The sequence below is a fragment of the Centroberyx affinis genome, unplaced genomic scaffold (assembly GCF_046629955.1).
Source record: "Centroberyx affinis isolate AG114_WGS23_722 - 3 ecotype Tasmania unplaced genomic scaffold, CSIRO-AGI_Caff_v1 ptg001252l_1, whole genome shotgun sequence".
NCBI classification, from domain to species: Eukaryota; Metazoa; Chordata; class Actinopteri; order Beryciformes; family Berycidae; genus Centroberyx; species Centroberyx affinis.
The window spans coordinates 92,239-110,766 of NW_027279763.1; the positions used below are offsets into that span (position 1 = coordinate 92,239).

The 18,528-nt window shown below is 37.6% G+C and overlaps 1 protein-coding gene across 2 annotated transcripts; it reads left to right on the forward strand.

Moving 5' to 3' along the window:
• The first annotated feature begins 5,086 nt into the window (after positions 1–5,086).
• Positions 5,087–18,528, forward strand: LOC139648735 (hydroxylysine kinase-like). 2 transcript variants are annotated; one of them, XM_071524952.1, is made up of 5 exons: positions 5,087–5,154; positions 12,924–13,232; positions 16,184–16,326; positions 16,872–17,052; positions 18,041–18,528. In XM_071524952.1, exons 2-5 carry the CDS (start codon positions 12,929–12,931, stop codon positions 18,481–18,483), a joined length of 1,071 nt encoding a protein of 356 aa, XP_071381053.1. In that variant the 5' UTR covers positions 5,087–5,154; positions 12,924–12,928; the 3' UTR covers positions 18,484–18,528. The 2 variants fall into 2 exon arrangements, with proteins under 2 accessions (XP_071381053.1, XP_071381054.1); XM_071524953.1 differs by lacking the exon at positions 5,087–5,154 and having other exon boundaries at positions 12,905–13,232.

An 18,528-nucleotide genomic window follows, 5' to 3' on the forward strand; every position in this document is an offset into this window, starting at 1 on the left:
TGACTCCAGTGCAGTGTTCTACCTGGCAATGACGGGTGCTGCCCTGGCTCTTCATCATCAGTGCCGCCCTGCTCTTCCCTGCTGCTGTTCTCACCTGGACGCTGAATTACGACTGCTGCCCTCGTCTCACTGAATTTTCTAGTGCTAACATTCTTACTTCTAAACCTCAAGAAATTAATAAAGTTTTTGAATCATTTTATTCTACCTTGTATAAATCTGAACCTCCAGCTGATAAGAATCGTATGGACTCCTTTTTAGATAGCCTTGAGTTTCCAACTATTGAAGCTGAGACGGCAACCAATTTAGAAAAAGCTATTGAGCTTGAAGAAATCACTGCAGCTATTCGGTCAATGCGGAGTGGCAGGGCGCCAGGCCCTGATGGTTATGTAGTTGATTTCTATAAGAGGTTTAGCGACAAACTAGCCCCAATCTTGTTGGAGGTGTTCAATGAGTCATTGAGTAATGGATCTCTTCCCCACACTTACACAAGCTACCATATCACTTATTTTAAAGAAGGATAAAGATCCCACAGAATGTGGCTCATATCGTCCAATTTCCCTCCTAAACCAAGAACAGAAAATTATTGCAAAAGTATTAGCTCGGCGCCTTGAGTCTTTTCTGCCGCAGGTAATTTCAGAAGACCAGACTGGCTTTATCAAAGGTCGGCACTCGTTCTCCAATGTCCGGCGACTCTTGAACATTATCCATACGTCAGACTCCCTTCTCCCTCCGGAAGTCGTCATCTCTTTAGATGCTGAGAAGGCGTTCGACCGAATAGAATGGGATTATCTGTTTCTAGTTTTGCAAAAGTTTGGATTTGGTGATACTATTATTTCCTGAATTAAGCTTCTCTAGTCCCACCCCCATGCATGTGTGAATACTAATTCATTGCACTCTCCCTATTTTCCTTTGTTCAGAGGGACACGTCAGGGATGTCCATTATCCCCATTACTTTTCGCGCTCGCGATTGAACCCCTCTCAATAGGCCTTAAAACATCACCTAGGTTGCGTGGTATTACTCGATATGGCATGGAACATAGAGTTTCTCTGTATGCGGATGACCTCTTGTTGTATATAGAGGATCCTGTATCTTCTATCCCTACTATCCAATCCATCTTAAAAGATTTTGGCTCTTTCTCTGGTTATAAATAGAATTTCCAAAAAAGTGAATGTTTTCCCATTAACACGTTAGCCTTACAGATTAAACAAACAGACATTCCTTTTCACTTGTCACCCTCCGGTTTTAAATATTTAAGTATCAAGATCACACGGGCCAACTTTAACAACATGAAGTCTGATTTTCTGCGTTGGGGTAGTTTACCCTTGTCACTGGCAGGGAGAGTGCAGTGTATTAAAATGAACATCCTCCCCAAGTTTTTGTATGTATTTCAGTGTCTCCCCCTCTTTTTACCCAGATCATTTTTTAGATCTATAGACCAAGCTATGTCTAATTTTATTTGGAGTAGTAAAGTTCCCAGAATTAGTAAAAATCTTTTGCAAAGACCTAGATCTGGAGGTGGTCTTGCTTTTTTGGCTACATGCTCCTGACACCGATTGGTGCATTCTAGAAGCACAATCCTGCCGATCTTCCTCTTTGCCTGCGTTAGTCTTCTCATCCCTACCTATATCTCCCTCCCGCCACTCATCCAACCCTCTAGTGCTCTCAACATTAAAGATTTGGATTCAATACCGCTGTCATTTTAAATTCCACTCAGCATCAACACGAGCCCCCATTAACAATAATCACCTGTTCATACCCTCCATTTTAGATTCTACGTTTACTCAATGGAGTCATTTAGGTCTAAATTGTTTTAAAGACCTCTATGAAGGTGATACTTTTCACAGCTTTCCTTCACTTTGTAAGTTTAGCTCCTTTCCACAGCTTCCTTCTGAATCTGCATGGGAAAGACTTCTTACATTATCTCCAACTCATAAAGGGCTTATTTCAGGTATATATTTTGATTTGATGCTTTTAACTAAAGACAAAATACTCAAAATCAAATCCAAATGGGAAGAAGAGTTGGGTGAAGAATTGTCAGAGTATTGCTGGGATGGAGCTTTAGACAGGATAAACTCATCTACACGGCTGGGTTTAATTCAGCTGAAAGTGGTCCATAGAGTGCACTTTAGTAAATCTAGATTGGCGGAAATATATCCTTGATCCGACCCAAAATGTGACTGTTGTGGTGACCCTGAAGCAAACCTCACTCACATGTATTGGTCCTGTCCAGGACTTTATGAGTTCTGGATGGAAATTTTTAATACATTATCAAAGGTTTTAAAGGTAACAATACAGCCATGCCCTCATGTGGCAATATTTGGAGTGACGTCTGACCATCTACCATGCAAGTCTAGTGATACTGATGTCATTGCTATTGGCTTGGAAATCCCCCAAACCCCCCTCGTTTTCTGCATGGCTAAAAGATGTGATGTTTTTCTTAAATTTAGAAAAAATCAAATTTGCCCTCAGAGGCACTAACAACAGTTTGTTCAAGGTATGGCAACCATTTGTTGATTATTTTGATAATCTACCTAATATCCCCCCAGAATGAGTCCTCTGATAAACAGTCCTGCTGAGTTCCCCCCTCCACCTTAATTACCGATTTTCATTTCATTGATGTGTGGTGTGTTTGTTTGTTTGTTTGTTTGTTTTCTTATTAATTAATTTATTTGTTTAGGTTATATGTAGTGATGTGATGAATAACAAGAAAAGTGGTGATAACACTGTCAGAAACTGTGAATTGCACTGTATCAGTTGTGTTTTCACAAATAAAGAGATTTGTCCAAAAAAAAAAAAAAAAAAGAAAAATGTTGAGTGTCACTGCTGTATAAAGGCACATTTCATTCACTTTTTGAGAGCGCTGGCTATGCTTCCAGGTTTGTCCCTCTGGTAGTAACTACGGACGTATCGTGGGGCAGAAAAATCAATCGCAATATTAGCTCCATTTTATTCTGCTCTAGTAATCACAGATAAGTTGCCCATGACAGTTTCACAAGCTCTCCATCCAAATTATATTATTTGCACTTTGTAATGACATTTTTACATTGTTGTTTATATTCTAGCAAGCCAATGCCATCGCTAGAAAGATCTGTGGCTCAGAAATAAGACTTTGTTGTCATTGAACTTTTATTTATCACATCGTATCGTGGTTCTATCGAATTGTGAATCTTCATATATCGAATCGTATCATGAGATAAGCGTATCCTTGTAGTAACACCCTTGTAACTTCTGTATCATATATTTTATCCCCATACATTTGGGGACATAACTGTTTTTGTGAATTCACCACACTGCGTCTGAACTAAATGAAGTGGAAAGAGGCAGAAAATGCAGTGTGATGTGCCGGGGCAGAGTCCGCTCCAGGGCCTCGTAGAGTTCTGCACAAAACTGGACAAAAGAGCACCAGATGTCCTTTGATTTTGTTACAGGCTAATGAAAGTGGCATAGCTGAAGCGACAAATAAAGAAATAAATACGTTCTGGGTCATGATGTGGAGCAGAAGCAAATCTGGAAAACAGAAAGAGTCTTCAGATGCATCTCAGTTTTTTAGCCTGTCTGCCACCTTAATACAGTAAACTTCATGTATTTAAATGGCACTTTTCAGAAAGAAGGTCAGAAAAATGCTTTGAATATTTGACTATTCTGGCTGCTTGAAAAATTCCAGCATGGTTTACTTTTGCATTGCCTGAGGAGCTTGTGTGTTGGAAACATTCAGGTGAAGATAAATGGGAAATGGAGTGCTGATAGGGACAGAGTTAGTGTCTTTCAGGAGTGGCATCAGAATATTTAAAGCATGTGGTGACAGTGGAGCCGAGACAGTCCTCAGACAATCAACTTGTAATTTTTTGGGTACATTTTTGTTTCATTTGCCCATGAGTGAATGCATTTTAAAATGTGTTGCTCTCCCTTGTCTTTGTGGAGGATGCTGTGGCAGACCAAGAGACTGTGTGGAATCCACAACAGGGGCCAGTTGAATGAAGCTAGTTTAAGACTAGTCTGAGCCTTAGACTGGTCTTCGATTCTCAGGTTGGAATAGTCTAATTAAGACTGTCTGTTACTTAAATGTTACAACTGACTCATTTTGAGGTAGGAATGTTAGCCACCTTCCCCCCGGCTAATCTTGAGTTAAGAACTTTGTTGTTATGGCAACGAGTCGGCCTGACTGTCAGAGTGGGAAGTTTAAATACTGTAGCTGTTACATAGGCTACAAGATGCCAAATCTTTGGTCTTTGAGTCTGAAGAAGAGAGCGAGTCTTTAGAAACAGAAACAACCCATTAGAGATCTACAACAACCAAGAAGTAGTAGGAACAGGTAAATATAAACGTCTATAGCAAGTTTGACTTAAAGTCACATTAAGACCAGGTCTATCTTTATGCAACTGGCCCCAGATCGAGTCAAGGGCAACAGGGAGAAGAACGCCAAGTATTGCTTAGGTTGCTTTAGTTTTCTTGCTTAATTGTTGTTTTTTGTGCAAAATAAAGTCTTTGTAGTCAATATTTGATAAAGTATATAAATTGCGCTTTTATTCTGAAAAATCAGACCGGAAGTATTGTCATCTTTCTGGCTAGCGCTCAGCGGAACAGCCGCTGACTTGACACTGGTCATAATGTCTATCAATGTGCGCTGTGCGCGGTGAAAAAGACGTTTACCAAAACAGTGATATTTTATTAACAGATTCATCCTTATATATAACCTTTATTTTCACTTCTGTTCTTTGTAGGCTATTACTCAAATAATGTTGCAACAGGTTTATCAATTAGGATTTTAAGTTGAAATGTATAACTGTAAGTGACATTTGTTCCATTCCTGCTGACTTGACACAGGCTCATATCACCTTGCTCTCATTGCTATACAGCCATACATCGATATGATATTGCCATGCCATGAAAATGACATGAAAAATAGTCTTTCTTTTCCCTTTCACTTTCGTAGCTATTATTCCAAAAAACTTTGCACATAGTATGTACATTAATAAGAGTTTTATTTTGAAAAATCCGACCGGACGTCTTATTTTTTTGTCATTTGCTCCCTGCATCGGTGCAGGCATTTGCTCCCTGCATCGGTGCAGGCAGTGAAGGACCGGACACATATCAGCCGAAATCAGCATATTGCCCATAACTTTGTTTCATCACATTGTATCAAACGGCCTCAGGTAAGCACTCTACTGACACTTTATTGATTTTCACCCTGAGGTGAATTATGCTGTATGCTGACTATTAAACAAACGGGAGAGTTTATCTACCAATAGACCCGTTTCTTCCAGTGCTGAGCAAGCTAATGGAAAAAGTTGTTCTTGAACAGATACGACACTATTTTTCACATAATGAATTAAACTCTGACAGCACTGACAGAGATGATCGACAAATGGTTATCTGATATTGACAAGAAAATGATGGTTGGAACTGTATTACCTGACTATATATTTTCCAGTTCAAAAGCAAACATACATGCATCATGCCGCCTATCTCTTGCTCTGGTAAAAAAAAACATCTTCTTGGTGCATCAACTGACATTGACACACCTAATATTTATCCTGCCATTCACCCAACCAGTGCTTGGTCTGGTGCTTAGTGCCCCTAGTGTCTACAAAATAAAATACAAACAAATCCAAAAATAACAAATAATAATAATGAAATAATCAAACTAATGAAGTAGCTCCTACAATTTATTTTATTTATTTTGTTCAGAATTCCATGACTATCTGTATTGTAGGTAGAGAGATAACAGTGAAACTATGATCAAAACAGTCATTCTGCATTCTCTAATTGTGTTAACTTCTTGTAAATGAAATAATGCTGAAGTTTAACAATTCACCAATTTGCTGGGGACCCCCTGGAACCCTCAAAAGGACCCCTGGTGGTCCCCGGACCCCACGTTGAGAACCACTGTTATAGACCATAGGTTATTATTAACGAAACTAACTGCATATGGGTTTAGTCCTACAGCAATCAATTGGATGAATAGCTACTTATCGATGCAGTGTGTGTTTTTTAATAGTAGTTTTTCCTCCCCTACATGCTTACAGTGCGGCGCGCCTCAGGGCAGTTGCCTTGGGCCGCTACTCTTTTCAGTATTTACCAATGACATGCCCTATGTTTTGGATAATTGCAGTGCTACTCGACCGGATAATGTGAGAATAGACTTGTTTTGAATGTAGCAAAAACCAAAAGTATGATGTTCAGGTCCAAACATGCCACTAATAATGATTCATGAATCAGCTATGCAAAAAACAATGTTCACATTATGGCTGTATCAGAGGCTCACCTTCATTCTACTTTTGAAGACAATTCTTTTGACAACTGATAGATTTACCTTACATAGGAAAGATTTGGAGGTGGTGTTGCTACCTAAAGTCACATTCCAACAGTATTGCGTAGTAATTATATGAGGGATGATGACGAAGTATAATGGGTATAGCTGCACCTACCATATCAGAAACCTTTTTAGTTGGCTGTTGCTATAAACCTCCTTGAGCTAACAGAAAGTGTTTAAATGGTATGTGAGATGATATGCAAATCAATCTGGATTGGTGAGAGACAGAAAAACATACCGTGAGAAATCAACTGGGGGGGGCTTCCGGCCACGGAGAGATGGCGGCAGATTAAGAAAAACGGAATCTCCTTTAAACCACTCCTGACTTTTGATAATCAGAAATGTAATTAGGTCTGAAGAAGCAAAACTAGATTAATATTAGCAGGGAATGAATCTCTGATCAGGTGCGACAACAAAATAGTTTGTTAAGGCAGAGTGTAAGAAACGTGGAAAGTCTACCAAACAATTGACCCACGCGGTATCCGAAATGGCAGAGGGAATGGAAATAAAACAGCTGATCAACGAACTGAAAGACACTATTACGACTGTGAGACTGAACGACACATCAAGAAAATAATAGAACAAACTACAGAACTACGGCAAAAACTGGAGCGAACAGACAACAGAGTCCACGAAATTGGAGAAATACAGGACCAACAAATATTCCGACAGAAAACAAATGAGTATTTGTTGATCATGATGAAAGAAATGGAGACACAGATGGACTACCTTGAAAGTAAGTCCAGACAAAATAATATCCGCATGTAGGCTACAACATCCCAGAGAAAACAGAGGGTAACGACATGACAAGCTTTCTCAGTAAATTCTTCAAGGAGGCACTGGAAATGACAGGGGATTTTAATATTCTCCGGGCACACCGTATCTACAGAGAAAATACAGAACAAACCAGACCGATCATCGCAACTTTTTTGAACTATGATACGAAGAAAAGAATACTACAGACGGCATGGGCAAAGAAAGTGACTCTGAATGAAACAACAGAGAGACATGTACAAACCGATGAGAGATCAGCTGAGGAAGAAAAATATTAAATCATATGTCATTGCCCCAGCAAAGCTGAAAATCGTCAATGGCGATGGATCTTCAAAAACGTATGACAACCAGGAGACAGCATCTAAGGCCTTAAAAGAACTGGGTATCACATGCGACGGATCAAGTCATCAAACAAGTCCACAAAAGGATGATGAATGGAATATTGTACAACGTGGACAGAGGAGAGGGAGTGCATGCAGGCCCATTGAGCCACCCCAGGGCATCGAGAAAAGTCTTGATGTAGAGTGAGTGACACATCTATTTCGAATGGACTGAAACATGAACGATACCTATATATGTAAATAATAGGATAACTTTGTCCACAGTGGATGAATGGGAAAAAAAATCTCTCTCTCTCTCTCTCTCTCGCTTCTCCCTCCTCCCTAATTTATTTATTTATGTTTTACGCTCTCATCTTTCTCTCTCTCTTTATATGTGTAACTTACTTATTTGGCACTAAGTTTTAAATGACTGATTACACATATTATATATATTTAGTCATTTTTCTGTTTGTTTTGTTTTGTTTTCCCTTCTTTTTTATGAATATCAGATAGGAGAGCTATATAAGGTGGAATATGGAGACTGGGAGTGAATAAGAGTGACTATTGATATATAACAGGTAAATGAGTAAAAATAGGAGGGTTGGTGTGAGGGAGAGGAGGGAAATTGACTATTGAAATGCGAAACAAAAACACATAAGACTGTGAAATCAAAGGAAATGAAAGAAAAAAATATCAGTGGTGGTCTTTTTTTTTAAATTCTAAATTATGTAACTGCATCCGATAAACAGAGAGAAGAGTGAGAACCTCTGTAGAAGCCTTTTAGTTTTGCCTATGCTCATATAAAGATTAGGATGGTAGTGGACCAATTATAGTTTAGAGGGACAGTGGAAGATTATAGGAACGGGAAGAAAGGAGTTTACTTTCTAAAGGAGCTTTCTCTTTATTTCTATTTTTTTTCTTTCAAAGACCAGGTGTTCATAAATAGAACACAGACTACCCATGCAATGAGATATGCATGGATAAAAAAAATTCAGCTACCCAGGTTCTAAGGTAGCATATCAGGATCCAAGTATACTGTTGACTTTATGTTTATGATTATATTGCACATGTTTGTTTACTGTTTTACTTCTCTTTGTTATAACACGTTTTGTTCTAACTCTTCGGGGCTGAATAACTGCATGGAAAATTTGCAATCCTGCCTAAACTTTAGTAAAACTGAATATTTAAATTTTGTTTATGTACAACTCTTTTGGAATTATGGGTGATCTGAATATTATTTCTCAAAATGTAAATGGTCTCAATAACTGTATCAAGAGAAAGAAGATTTTACAACGGTTGAAAAAAGAAAAAGGAGATATATTGTTTCTCCAAGAAACGCATTTGACACAAGAGGAACATAAGAAGTTGGGTAGAATTGCAAATGCTCAAGTTTTCTCCTCCTCATATAGCTCATCAAGGAGAGGAGTAGCTATCTATTATAAAAACTCATATACCATTTCAGAAGACAAATAGTATAGTGGACAAGGAAAGAAGGTTTGTTTTGGTGATGGGCAGAATAGAAAACATCAAAATAACTCTTATAAATATTTATTACCCGCCAGATGAGGGCACTGAATTTATGAACCAAATTATAGATTTAATAGTAACAAGGAAAAGGAACAATTATTATTGGAGGTGATCTGAATCTTGTCTTAAATCCTAACTTAGATTCAACAGCAGGACTTAAACATAAGTCTGAGAAAAATGCAAATATCTTGAGGAGAGCGTGTAGAGAGTTGGGAATGATAGATGTTTGGAGAACACTTCATCCAAGAACAAATGATTACACCTACTATTCTAATAGACACTCTACATATAATAGATTGGACTCTTTCTTCATGTTTAATAAAGATATAACGATTATAACTCAGACCACGCCATGGTTATTCTAACAGTGAAGTTAACTCAAAGAAAGGGAAATACTTATGGAGGATGAATAACTCACTCTTACAGGATGGAGGCTTAAAAGAGACAGTCAAAAAAACTTTTAATGAATATCTAAATTTAAATGATACAGAAGAAATTAACAGTATAATTTTATTTTTTTATGGGAAGGGGCGAAAGCGGTCTTAAGGGGAGAAATAATGAGATATTCATCAGTAAAGAAAAGACAAAGGGAACAAAATAAGACAGAACTTGAACTACAAATAAAAGTATTGGAAGACAAACATAAAAAATCACATGATCTGAAATTAAACAAACAGCTAAAGCAGAAACGTGCTGAATTAGATAGATTATTGACAGAAGAAGTGGAGAAATCATTAATACTTACAAAACAAAAACATTATGATGAGGGATCAAATTCAATGAAAATTTTAGCCTACATGCTTAAGAAACAAAAAAGTAAATCTTATGTTACCAAGTTAAAGGATGATACATCTAAAATTCTAACAGATACAAGCGAAATTGCGGAAGCGTTTGCAAAATACTGTGAGGATTTATATAAGGATGATGCTGACAATACAGATACAAGAAGAACGGAAATATACCTTGAAAAACTTAAGTTAAAACAAGTCTCATTATCACAAAATGTTAATCTTATTAAAACAGTAACAGCAGATGAAATATCACAACAAATTAGGAAATTAAAAAAAGAGAAGGCCCCAGGAGATGATGGGTACACTAATGAATTTTATAAGGAGTTCGGAGAACTATTGACACCTCTATTACAAAAAGCCTATAACTTTGCCCTAGAATCAGGGACTTGGGCATCGACATGGAACTCATCTGTAATTACAGTTATTCATAAAGATGGAAAGGACAAAACAGATAGATCCTCTTATAGACCAATATCATTACTGAATACAGATCAAAAAATATTAACATCTATTATAGCAAATAGGCTTAAAGACATCTTGCCAGATATAATAGATAGAGATCAGTCTGGTTTTATTTCTAATAGATTTTTATCAGATAATATAAGACGCACTCTAAGTATAATCGACTATTCACAAAAAAATAGGAAAGATTTACTTCTGCTGACACTTGATGCGGAAAAAGCTTTTGATAGAGTCTTGTGGCCATACATTTTCACAACAGTAAAAGCATTTGGTTTTCACCCTACATTTGTTTCATGGTTAAAATTAATGTATAAAAACCCAGTTGCTCAAGTGAGAGTTAACGGTACTCTATCAAGACGCTTCCATATATATAAGGGGACCAGACAAGGGGACCCTTGTCTGCACTGATTTTTGCCCTGTGTATGGAACCGCTTGCTGAAGCGATCAGACAGCAAGATAAAATAAAGGGGCTAACTATAGGCCAGGAATGTCATGAACTAGCACTGTATGCGGACGATGTCATTCTGTACCTTACCTCTCCTGAACTCTCACTTCCAGAACTAATGAAAACAATAAAAGAATATAGTGATCATTCAGGATATAAAATTAATGAAAATAAATGTGAGTCTATATGTATAGGTAAACAACTGACAGATGATTCTAAAGGAAACCTCAGATTTAAGTGGAACCAAAGTACAATAAAATACTTAGGAATAAGAATTCATAATGATTTAAACAAAATCTATGAGGTTAATTATCAGAATCTAGAGAAAAAAATTAAACAAGATCTGACCAGGTGGAAAACAATACCTGACTCTATTTTTGGTAGAGTAGATACCAAAATGTGGTCCTCCCACAATTCCTCTTCCTCTTTCAGGCCCTACCGATTTCAATTTCCTCACAAAGTTTTAAAAGATGGAATGGAATGATAACTAATTTTATCTGGAATAATAAAAGGAAAAGGGTCAAACTTAAAACATTAATGAAATCTAAAGAACATGGTGGATTAGCACTCCCAGACTTACAGAATTATTTTCATGCCACACAAATAAGTATCATGGTATCATAATGAAATGGACTAATGACAGTACAAAAGCTAAGTGGTTCATGATAGAAAAAGAGCTGGCTCCACTTTCAATAAAGACATTACCCTTTATAGATAAGAAAGATATTGCACAATTGAAAGGGCAAAACAGATGGACTAATAACACTCCATATAACTGGAAACAAATTTGTAAAAAACATAAAATACACAATGAATTACTTTATCTCAGAGAAATGGCATGGGACCCTCAATTTAAACCAAACAAAATGGATAATGTGTTAAAAGTTTGGTCAGCAAAAGGACTGCAAATATATTCACAAATACTAATTAAGAATGATGTTAATTCCTTCGAAGCCATATCAAATAGATTTGATTTAGCTCAGTCAAATTTTTATAAATATTTACAACTTTATACTGTAAACTATATCAATAATTTTCAAAAAAGAGAAGGCAACCAAGAGCAGCACCCCTTAACAAGATTTATGATAAAAAAATATAACATGGACATCAAGAATACTCTTTCCAAAATATATAAAATACTAGAAGATAATATTGAAACACAAGATACAATCAAGTCAAAGTGGAACTTAGACAGTTAAAAGAGGAAGACTGGGAAAATACGTATAAAGCAATACATAAAACAACAAATTCTAGGTATTGGAGGGAGTACTCATGGAAAATATACACAAGATTCTTTATCACGCCAAAAATACAATCAAAATTTACAATATCCATTAAACCAGACTGTTGGAGAAGCTGAGGTGAAAAGAATGCAAATCACTTGCATGTGTTCTTTTTCTGTCCATTACTAAAAATGTTCTGGCAACTAATTATAACCTCTATCATGAAAATTTTCCAAATTAAAAAGGCACTTGAACCAAAATGTATTATTTAAGGTATATCACCATCTGAACTCACATTAGAAATAGACAGATACCTATACAGGATACTGTATACTGGAAATGGTGGAATAAATGGAATAAATATGTGGACCACAATTAAACAATATTGAAGGATTCAGCTTTGAAGAGTTTGAAGAGGGTTTTTTTTTTTTTTTTTTATTAAATTAAATTTTAATATGTATAGGTATGTACAGATGTGCATGTATATATGAGTATGTATGCATGTATATGTATACTGTATGTGTATGTGTGTATATGTATGTGCACCATCATACTAGCCTATGTATCTTTTCTCATTCTTTTCCTTTCTTTTTTTTTTTTTACTTTATTATTATTATTATAATTTATTTAATTGTATTTTATTTTATTTTATTTTTTTATTTTTTTTATTTATTATTATTTTTTCACTATAAAATATATAAATATTGTAAGATGCTATAAGTGCGAACAATATCATATGTAGGCAATTGTAAATTTACGTAAATTCTTGCAATAAAGTATAAAAAAAAAAAAATCAAGTGACAAAGTGAGCCATAATCAAAACATTTCTGAGCCACAAGTCTTTCTAGCAATGCCATTGGATTGCTAGAATGTAAACAACAATTTAATAATGTCATTAAGATAATTTGGATGGAGAGCTTGTGAAATTGTGATGGTCAATTAATGTTTCTGCCCCACGATACGCATTGTCACAGTTTTTGTATTGCGATATATTGAATTTCATTAAATCGTCCCATCCCTAATCTCACAACATCCTCTCTTTCTGTTGCCATGCTCTTTTCATCCAGCGTAAATGTCAGCGAATCACTCCAAACCCAACCTCAGCCTTCCTCAGGTGTCTGAGATGGTGAAGAGGCTGTTCGGGCTGACGCCGTCTCAGATCCGCCCGCTGCCCAGCTACGACGACCAGAACTTCTACGTGGTGCCGGCCGAGGGCGGCGAGTACGTGCTGAAGGTCATGAACGCGGCGGACAGTAAGAACCTCGCCCTCATGGAGGTGCAGACCCACGCCATGGCCTTCCTCCACCAGCGGGGGCTTCCTACTCAGACCGTCCTGCCCACCACCGAGGGACAGCTGATGAGTCTGGAAGAGATAGGTAGGAGTCCAGTCACACTGTTCAGACCTGAGGGATCAAGTTCAAGTTCAAGTTTGTTTATTGCTATAGCCCCTTATCACATTCATGACTCTAAGGATTTTACAGAGAAAGAGCCTAACTAGATCTAAATGATCAACAGAGGTCTGATCAAGTTGGCCTCGCTCGAGTAGTAAGTCAGTCTCAAGTCTTGAGGCACAAGACTCAAGTCAAGTCTCAAGTCTAAATGTAGAAACACCAAATCAAGTCAGAACAAATCAGTCCAGTATCAATTTAATATCTTAAAGAAGACTTAATATCTAGGACTTTTCAATGCAATATGGTTTAAATAGGATAAAAACTTGGTAAGAGCATCATGAGTTTGATTTCTATAATCAGTTTCAACTTCAATAAATTCAATCATTCCATACAAATTCAGAAAACAGAATTTAAATTCACTCGCCTGGTGGAACAAATCTCTTAACTCTCAATCTAAGCCATTTACAAAAACACAAGATCTTTTGTCAAGACTTTAGAAACCTTTTCAAGTCATCAAAGTACAAGTCAAAGTCAAGTCCCAAGTCACCAGAACCTAAGTCAAGTTAATTCTCAAGTCTTCTTTTCATTCATCAAGTCGCAATTAAAATTGAGTCGAGTCTGACTCGAGTCCAAGTCATGTGACGCAAGTCCCCATCTCTGCTGATCAACAGTCAACCACAGAAGAGAAACTGTGATGATGCCAGCTAACACATTGTGAGACAAGACGAATGTGTTGGATCTGAGAGAGATGTACTGTAGTCGGGCTGCACCATAAATCAAAAGTATTGATATAGAAATCAGAACATTGACTGCTACCATTTCCAGTAAGCTGAAGAAAATTTAGACTACAACATTTTTTGCAGTAGGGCTTAAAGATATTCACAAAAATCTAATTGCGATTATTAGACAGAATATTGCCACTGCGATTTAAACTGCGATTCATATCATCATCATCATTCATATCAAGTTTTTCTTGAACTTTGTGCCAATGTGCAGGATTTACTGAGTTTGAGTATGATAAACGGTTTTCACCAATATAGTACTTGGTTCATGGACCAAAGATTACCTGCAGCTAAACACCTTTTTTAGAAATCCATTTTGGACGCTCCTTTCTCTCTTGAGCAATTAATTGCAGCCTTTGCGATTTGGAAATTGCAGAAGTTCATATTGTGATTTCCATTTTTTTTTTTTTTTATTAATTGTTCAGCTGTAGCTGTGTTTCTCACAGCAGCTTGCAGTCAGTCTTTCTCTGTCAGAAATACATGAAACTCAGGTTGCCTTGATTGATGTCCAAACCTGCTATGGCTTAATCCTCAGTTGATACAAGTAAAGTAGGTGTTTGTAGAACATTCACACGCTATTATGCATGATAAATCTCTTATGTTTTGATAGTGAGTGGTTTTTCCTACCGCTTAAGGTGCCAAACTAATCTGAGTTGAGCCTGTAATAGACCTTGTTGAATACATGGATTTATCGCCATCTCACAGGGCAAAAGCAATAAATTAGCCTTAGAAAACACTAACAGCTCTAGTGCCAGAATCACCGTCATTACAAAACCACAACAATTCATGTCGTTAAGTCAGTATGTGAATGTAATCTTTAGATGTGTTTTGAAATCGCTGTGCTGTTGGTGTGACAAGTAGTGTGTGGGTTAGGGTTAATCTTAGTGTCAGGGTTAAACTAAGTTTTCCATGTGGTGAAGGGCTTCTCTGGTTCAGTATATGTATGTTTTAGTTCCTTCATTTGATTACACTTGTACTGCATGCTCTTACCTTTGTTTATTCCTTTATCTATTATCTGTATTCAACGTCTTTTTATTTTAATTTTTTCTTCTCATTGTATTGTAAAGAACCTTGTAACCTTGTTAATAAAGGTGCTATAAAAATAATGTTTATTATTATTATTATTGTTATTACAGTAGAAATACAGCAAATAGGCAAATGACACTTTGTTCACATCTACTTTTTGTCACTTGATAGTTCAACATTGGACTATCCAAGTAAAATATTATCACAGGTTTTGTTTTATTCATCTTTATTAAATGTTCAAACAAAAGTGAACTTTAAAATTCAACTGACAGCCTTTTCAAACCGGACTGTGCTACCTGCAGTATCAGTAGAGCTTCAGTAGAGTACTGTGGTGAGACTCATTCCCCCCTGACACCCAGCTAATCAAATCATGCATGGTGTTGTTGCAGTGCAACAACACCATGCATTTAACTCTGACTGAATTTAACTCTGACTCTGTAATTTAATACTTTTAGATAGTTTTGGACTGGTCAACTCCAAATAACTGTCACTGAAAAATCAATACTTATTAAAAATCTGCTATGTTGCTGTGTGGATCCTTGAAAATCAGTCATGATGCCATATCGGCATAAAAGTCATGAAATGCATGGTATGGTAATGCAGGTTTCTCATTCAGTTCCCTTTCTTACGTCAGACTCAATTCAATTCAATTCAATGTGCTGTATTGGCATGAAAGTTAACAGACAATATTGCCAAAGCATCAAGATGAATATCAGTCTAGGTGTGTGTGTGTGTGCGTGTGTGTGAGAGAGTCAGTGCCTGGACAGAGGAACTGGGTTGCTGCGTGTTCAGCTCCCGTACCCAGAGCCTCCATCGCAGAGTGAGGATCAGTAAACTATATAGATTCTATATCCTGTATTCTACATGCGGCTTTAGTTCAGGCACATAGTACAATCTTACACTATCCACCAGTTTTGTAAGGCACTTTTGAATTTTGAATCACTCCCATGATTTGCAATGAGCATCATCACCTCATAGCAGGTACCCATTTCAGGAGGGAGAAGTATCCCCCCCCCCCCCCCCCCCAACAGCTATCAGTAGCGTGCCCTTGAGCAAGGCTCTATTATAATGGACAGGCTTGGAGCCAGGAAACGGCTGTAATACTAATCCTCTCTTTGGTCTTGGCAGATTGTGGGTTCGGCTGCCAGAAGTACCTGGTGCGGCTGCTGACTTATCTGCCTGGAACAACCATTTCCAAGGTTGTTGCCTCACCGCAGTTACTTTATGAAGTCGGCAAGACGGCAGCCACGATGGACAAATTCCTACAAGAGGTAACGCTCAGGTCATTCACAGTGTTTTATAATACCAACAAATCTGATTTAAAAATGCTTTTGGGATGTTGAAACATCAAAGTGCTGGACTATGTGAATCTTTAAAGTTTCTTATCATAAACTGTAAGATTATCATAGTTTTACAATCAGTGGTGTTAGTTTAAAGTGATGATTCACCATGTTTATTTAATTCATTTCATGTGTTCATTATTCAAGTCAAGGCTTTATCAAGTCAAGGCTTTAGGGTTAGGGTTAGGGTTAGGGTTAGGGTTGCTTTGCTTGGGCAAAACTGGCATCTTTTAAATTTAAAATACATTTTACAGGGAGGCTTTAAATAATCAATTTTCTCTGCCTGTTTTATTCTTTTTTTTATCCGTTTTTAATTAATGTCTGACATTTTTATTGTTGATTGTACTGGCTTTGAAAAGTGCTACAAAAAGTTTACTCTTCTTCCTTTTCCTTCCTTTGTTCTTCTACTTTTCTTCTTCTGCCTTCTTCTTCATTCTTCTTCTTCTCATTATCATCATCGTCGTTATCTTGCCCAGCTGGAACACCCTCACCTGAGCGTGCTGCAGAGAGAGAAGTTCATATCGAGTCTGTCCAGTATTCCCCTCCTGGAGCCACTCGTCTGTCTGATGGATGGAGAGCCTGTCCAGGAGGCTGTGAAGTCCGTCATACAGCAATACAAGACCTCTGTGGCCCCCAAATGCTCCAGTTTCCGCAAGTGTGAGTGTAATATTTACTCATCAGATTCTCTCCTGGATACTTTTAAGTTGTCTTTGAGTTTTGCTGGTTATTTGGTACACTGACATTCATTTTTTTTTTTTTTGTCATCCAGGAAAGACGACATCTCTGGCAAAAGCTACATTATATTCATGCCAGAGATGGTACACTAATTATTGGTATGGTACACATAATTTAATTTTCTTTATTGGAAGAATACATGTGCAGGAATTTGTCTTGGTAGCTTTGGTGCAGAAAATCATTTACTATCATCTGATACACTGACATTCTTAAAAGGGTTGTTCAAACTAAACTCAGTATGGTATACAGATTTGTCAACAGTGCGGCCCTCAAGGCACCTTTCAAGTTACTTTGTATATATCAGAGATGTCCGTAACTATAATACAAGAGCAAGGGACTCTAACTTGGCGTTTTTTAGGTACAAGAGTAATTCTGGTAAAAATACACTTTTATATACAGGTGCTTTGGAGTGGAACAAACTGCCTCAATAAATCAAAGCAGTTCAGTCTCATCATACCTTTAAGACCAAAGTCAAAGAGTGGATGATGAGCATCTCTTCAAATTAAAAGCTTTGACTGTACATGAGAAGAGCTTGTCAGGGAAGAGTGAACTCTTTTTGAATTCTTCTTATTTTTCATTATTGTTTGTTTTTCTGTTCGCCTATTCTGCATGTGCTCAATGTTTACATGTTTGTTTAATGTGCGCTGGCCATACTGCTTCCTGCCTTCTAATTTCTTGTGTGTTTTTTCATGTTCATGTATGCTTTTTTTCAGGATTACCCTGATTCACATTTATACATTTGCACATTTACACCCAATGTCAGTTGTTTAGGGAGCGGGGAGCATTACGCATTTCCCTGCCATGATTCTCATTGTATACAATCAGCTGAAACTGCATATATAATTGAATGTATGAGTTATTATTTTGTTTTCCCACATGCGAAGCATGTAATATTTATCTCCTGTCTTAGGCATTAATCATGGCGACTTCAATGACCTCAATGTGCTGGTGCAACCCGACAAGACTAACGGCCACAGCATCTCTGGTATCATTGACTTTGGGGATATGAACAGCGGCTATTACATCTACGAGCTCGCCATCACCATCATGTACATGATGCTCGAGCACCCTGAGCCCACACAGGTGGGCGGGCCCGTCCTGGCGGGCTGGGAGAGCGTCATCCCCCTCAACGAGGCGGAGAAGGACGCCCTCTACCTGCTGGTGCTGTCCCGCTTCTGCCAGTCGCTGGTTTTGGCTCGGCGCGCCGTGTCCCTACATCCTGAAAATGAGGAGTATCTGATGATCACGGCCAAGACGGGCATTGGCCTTCTTCTCCAGCTGTGGAAACTGGGAAAGGAGGAAGTGGAGAGGATTTGGTTCCAGAGTGCTGCTCAGTACGCTGAGAGGAAATGAGGAATGAGTGAGGAATGCTCTTCACAGATGGTTGCGATACATAAT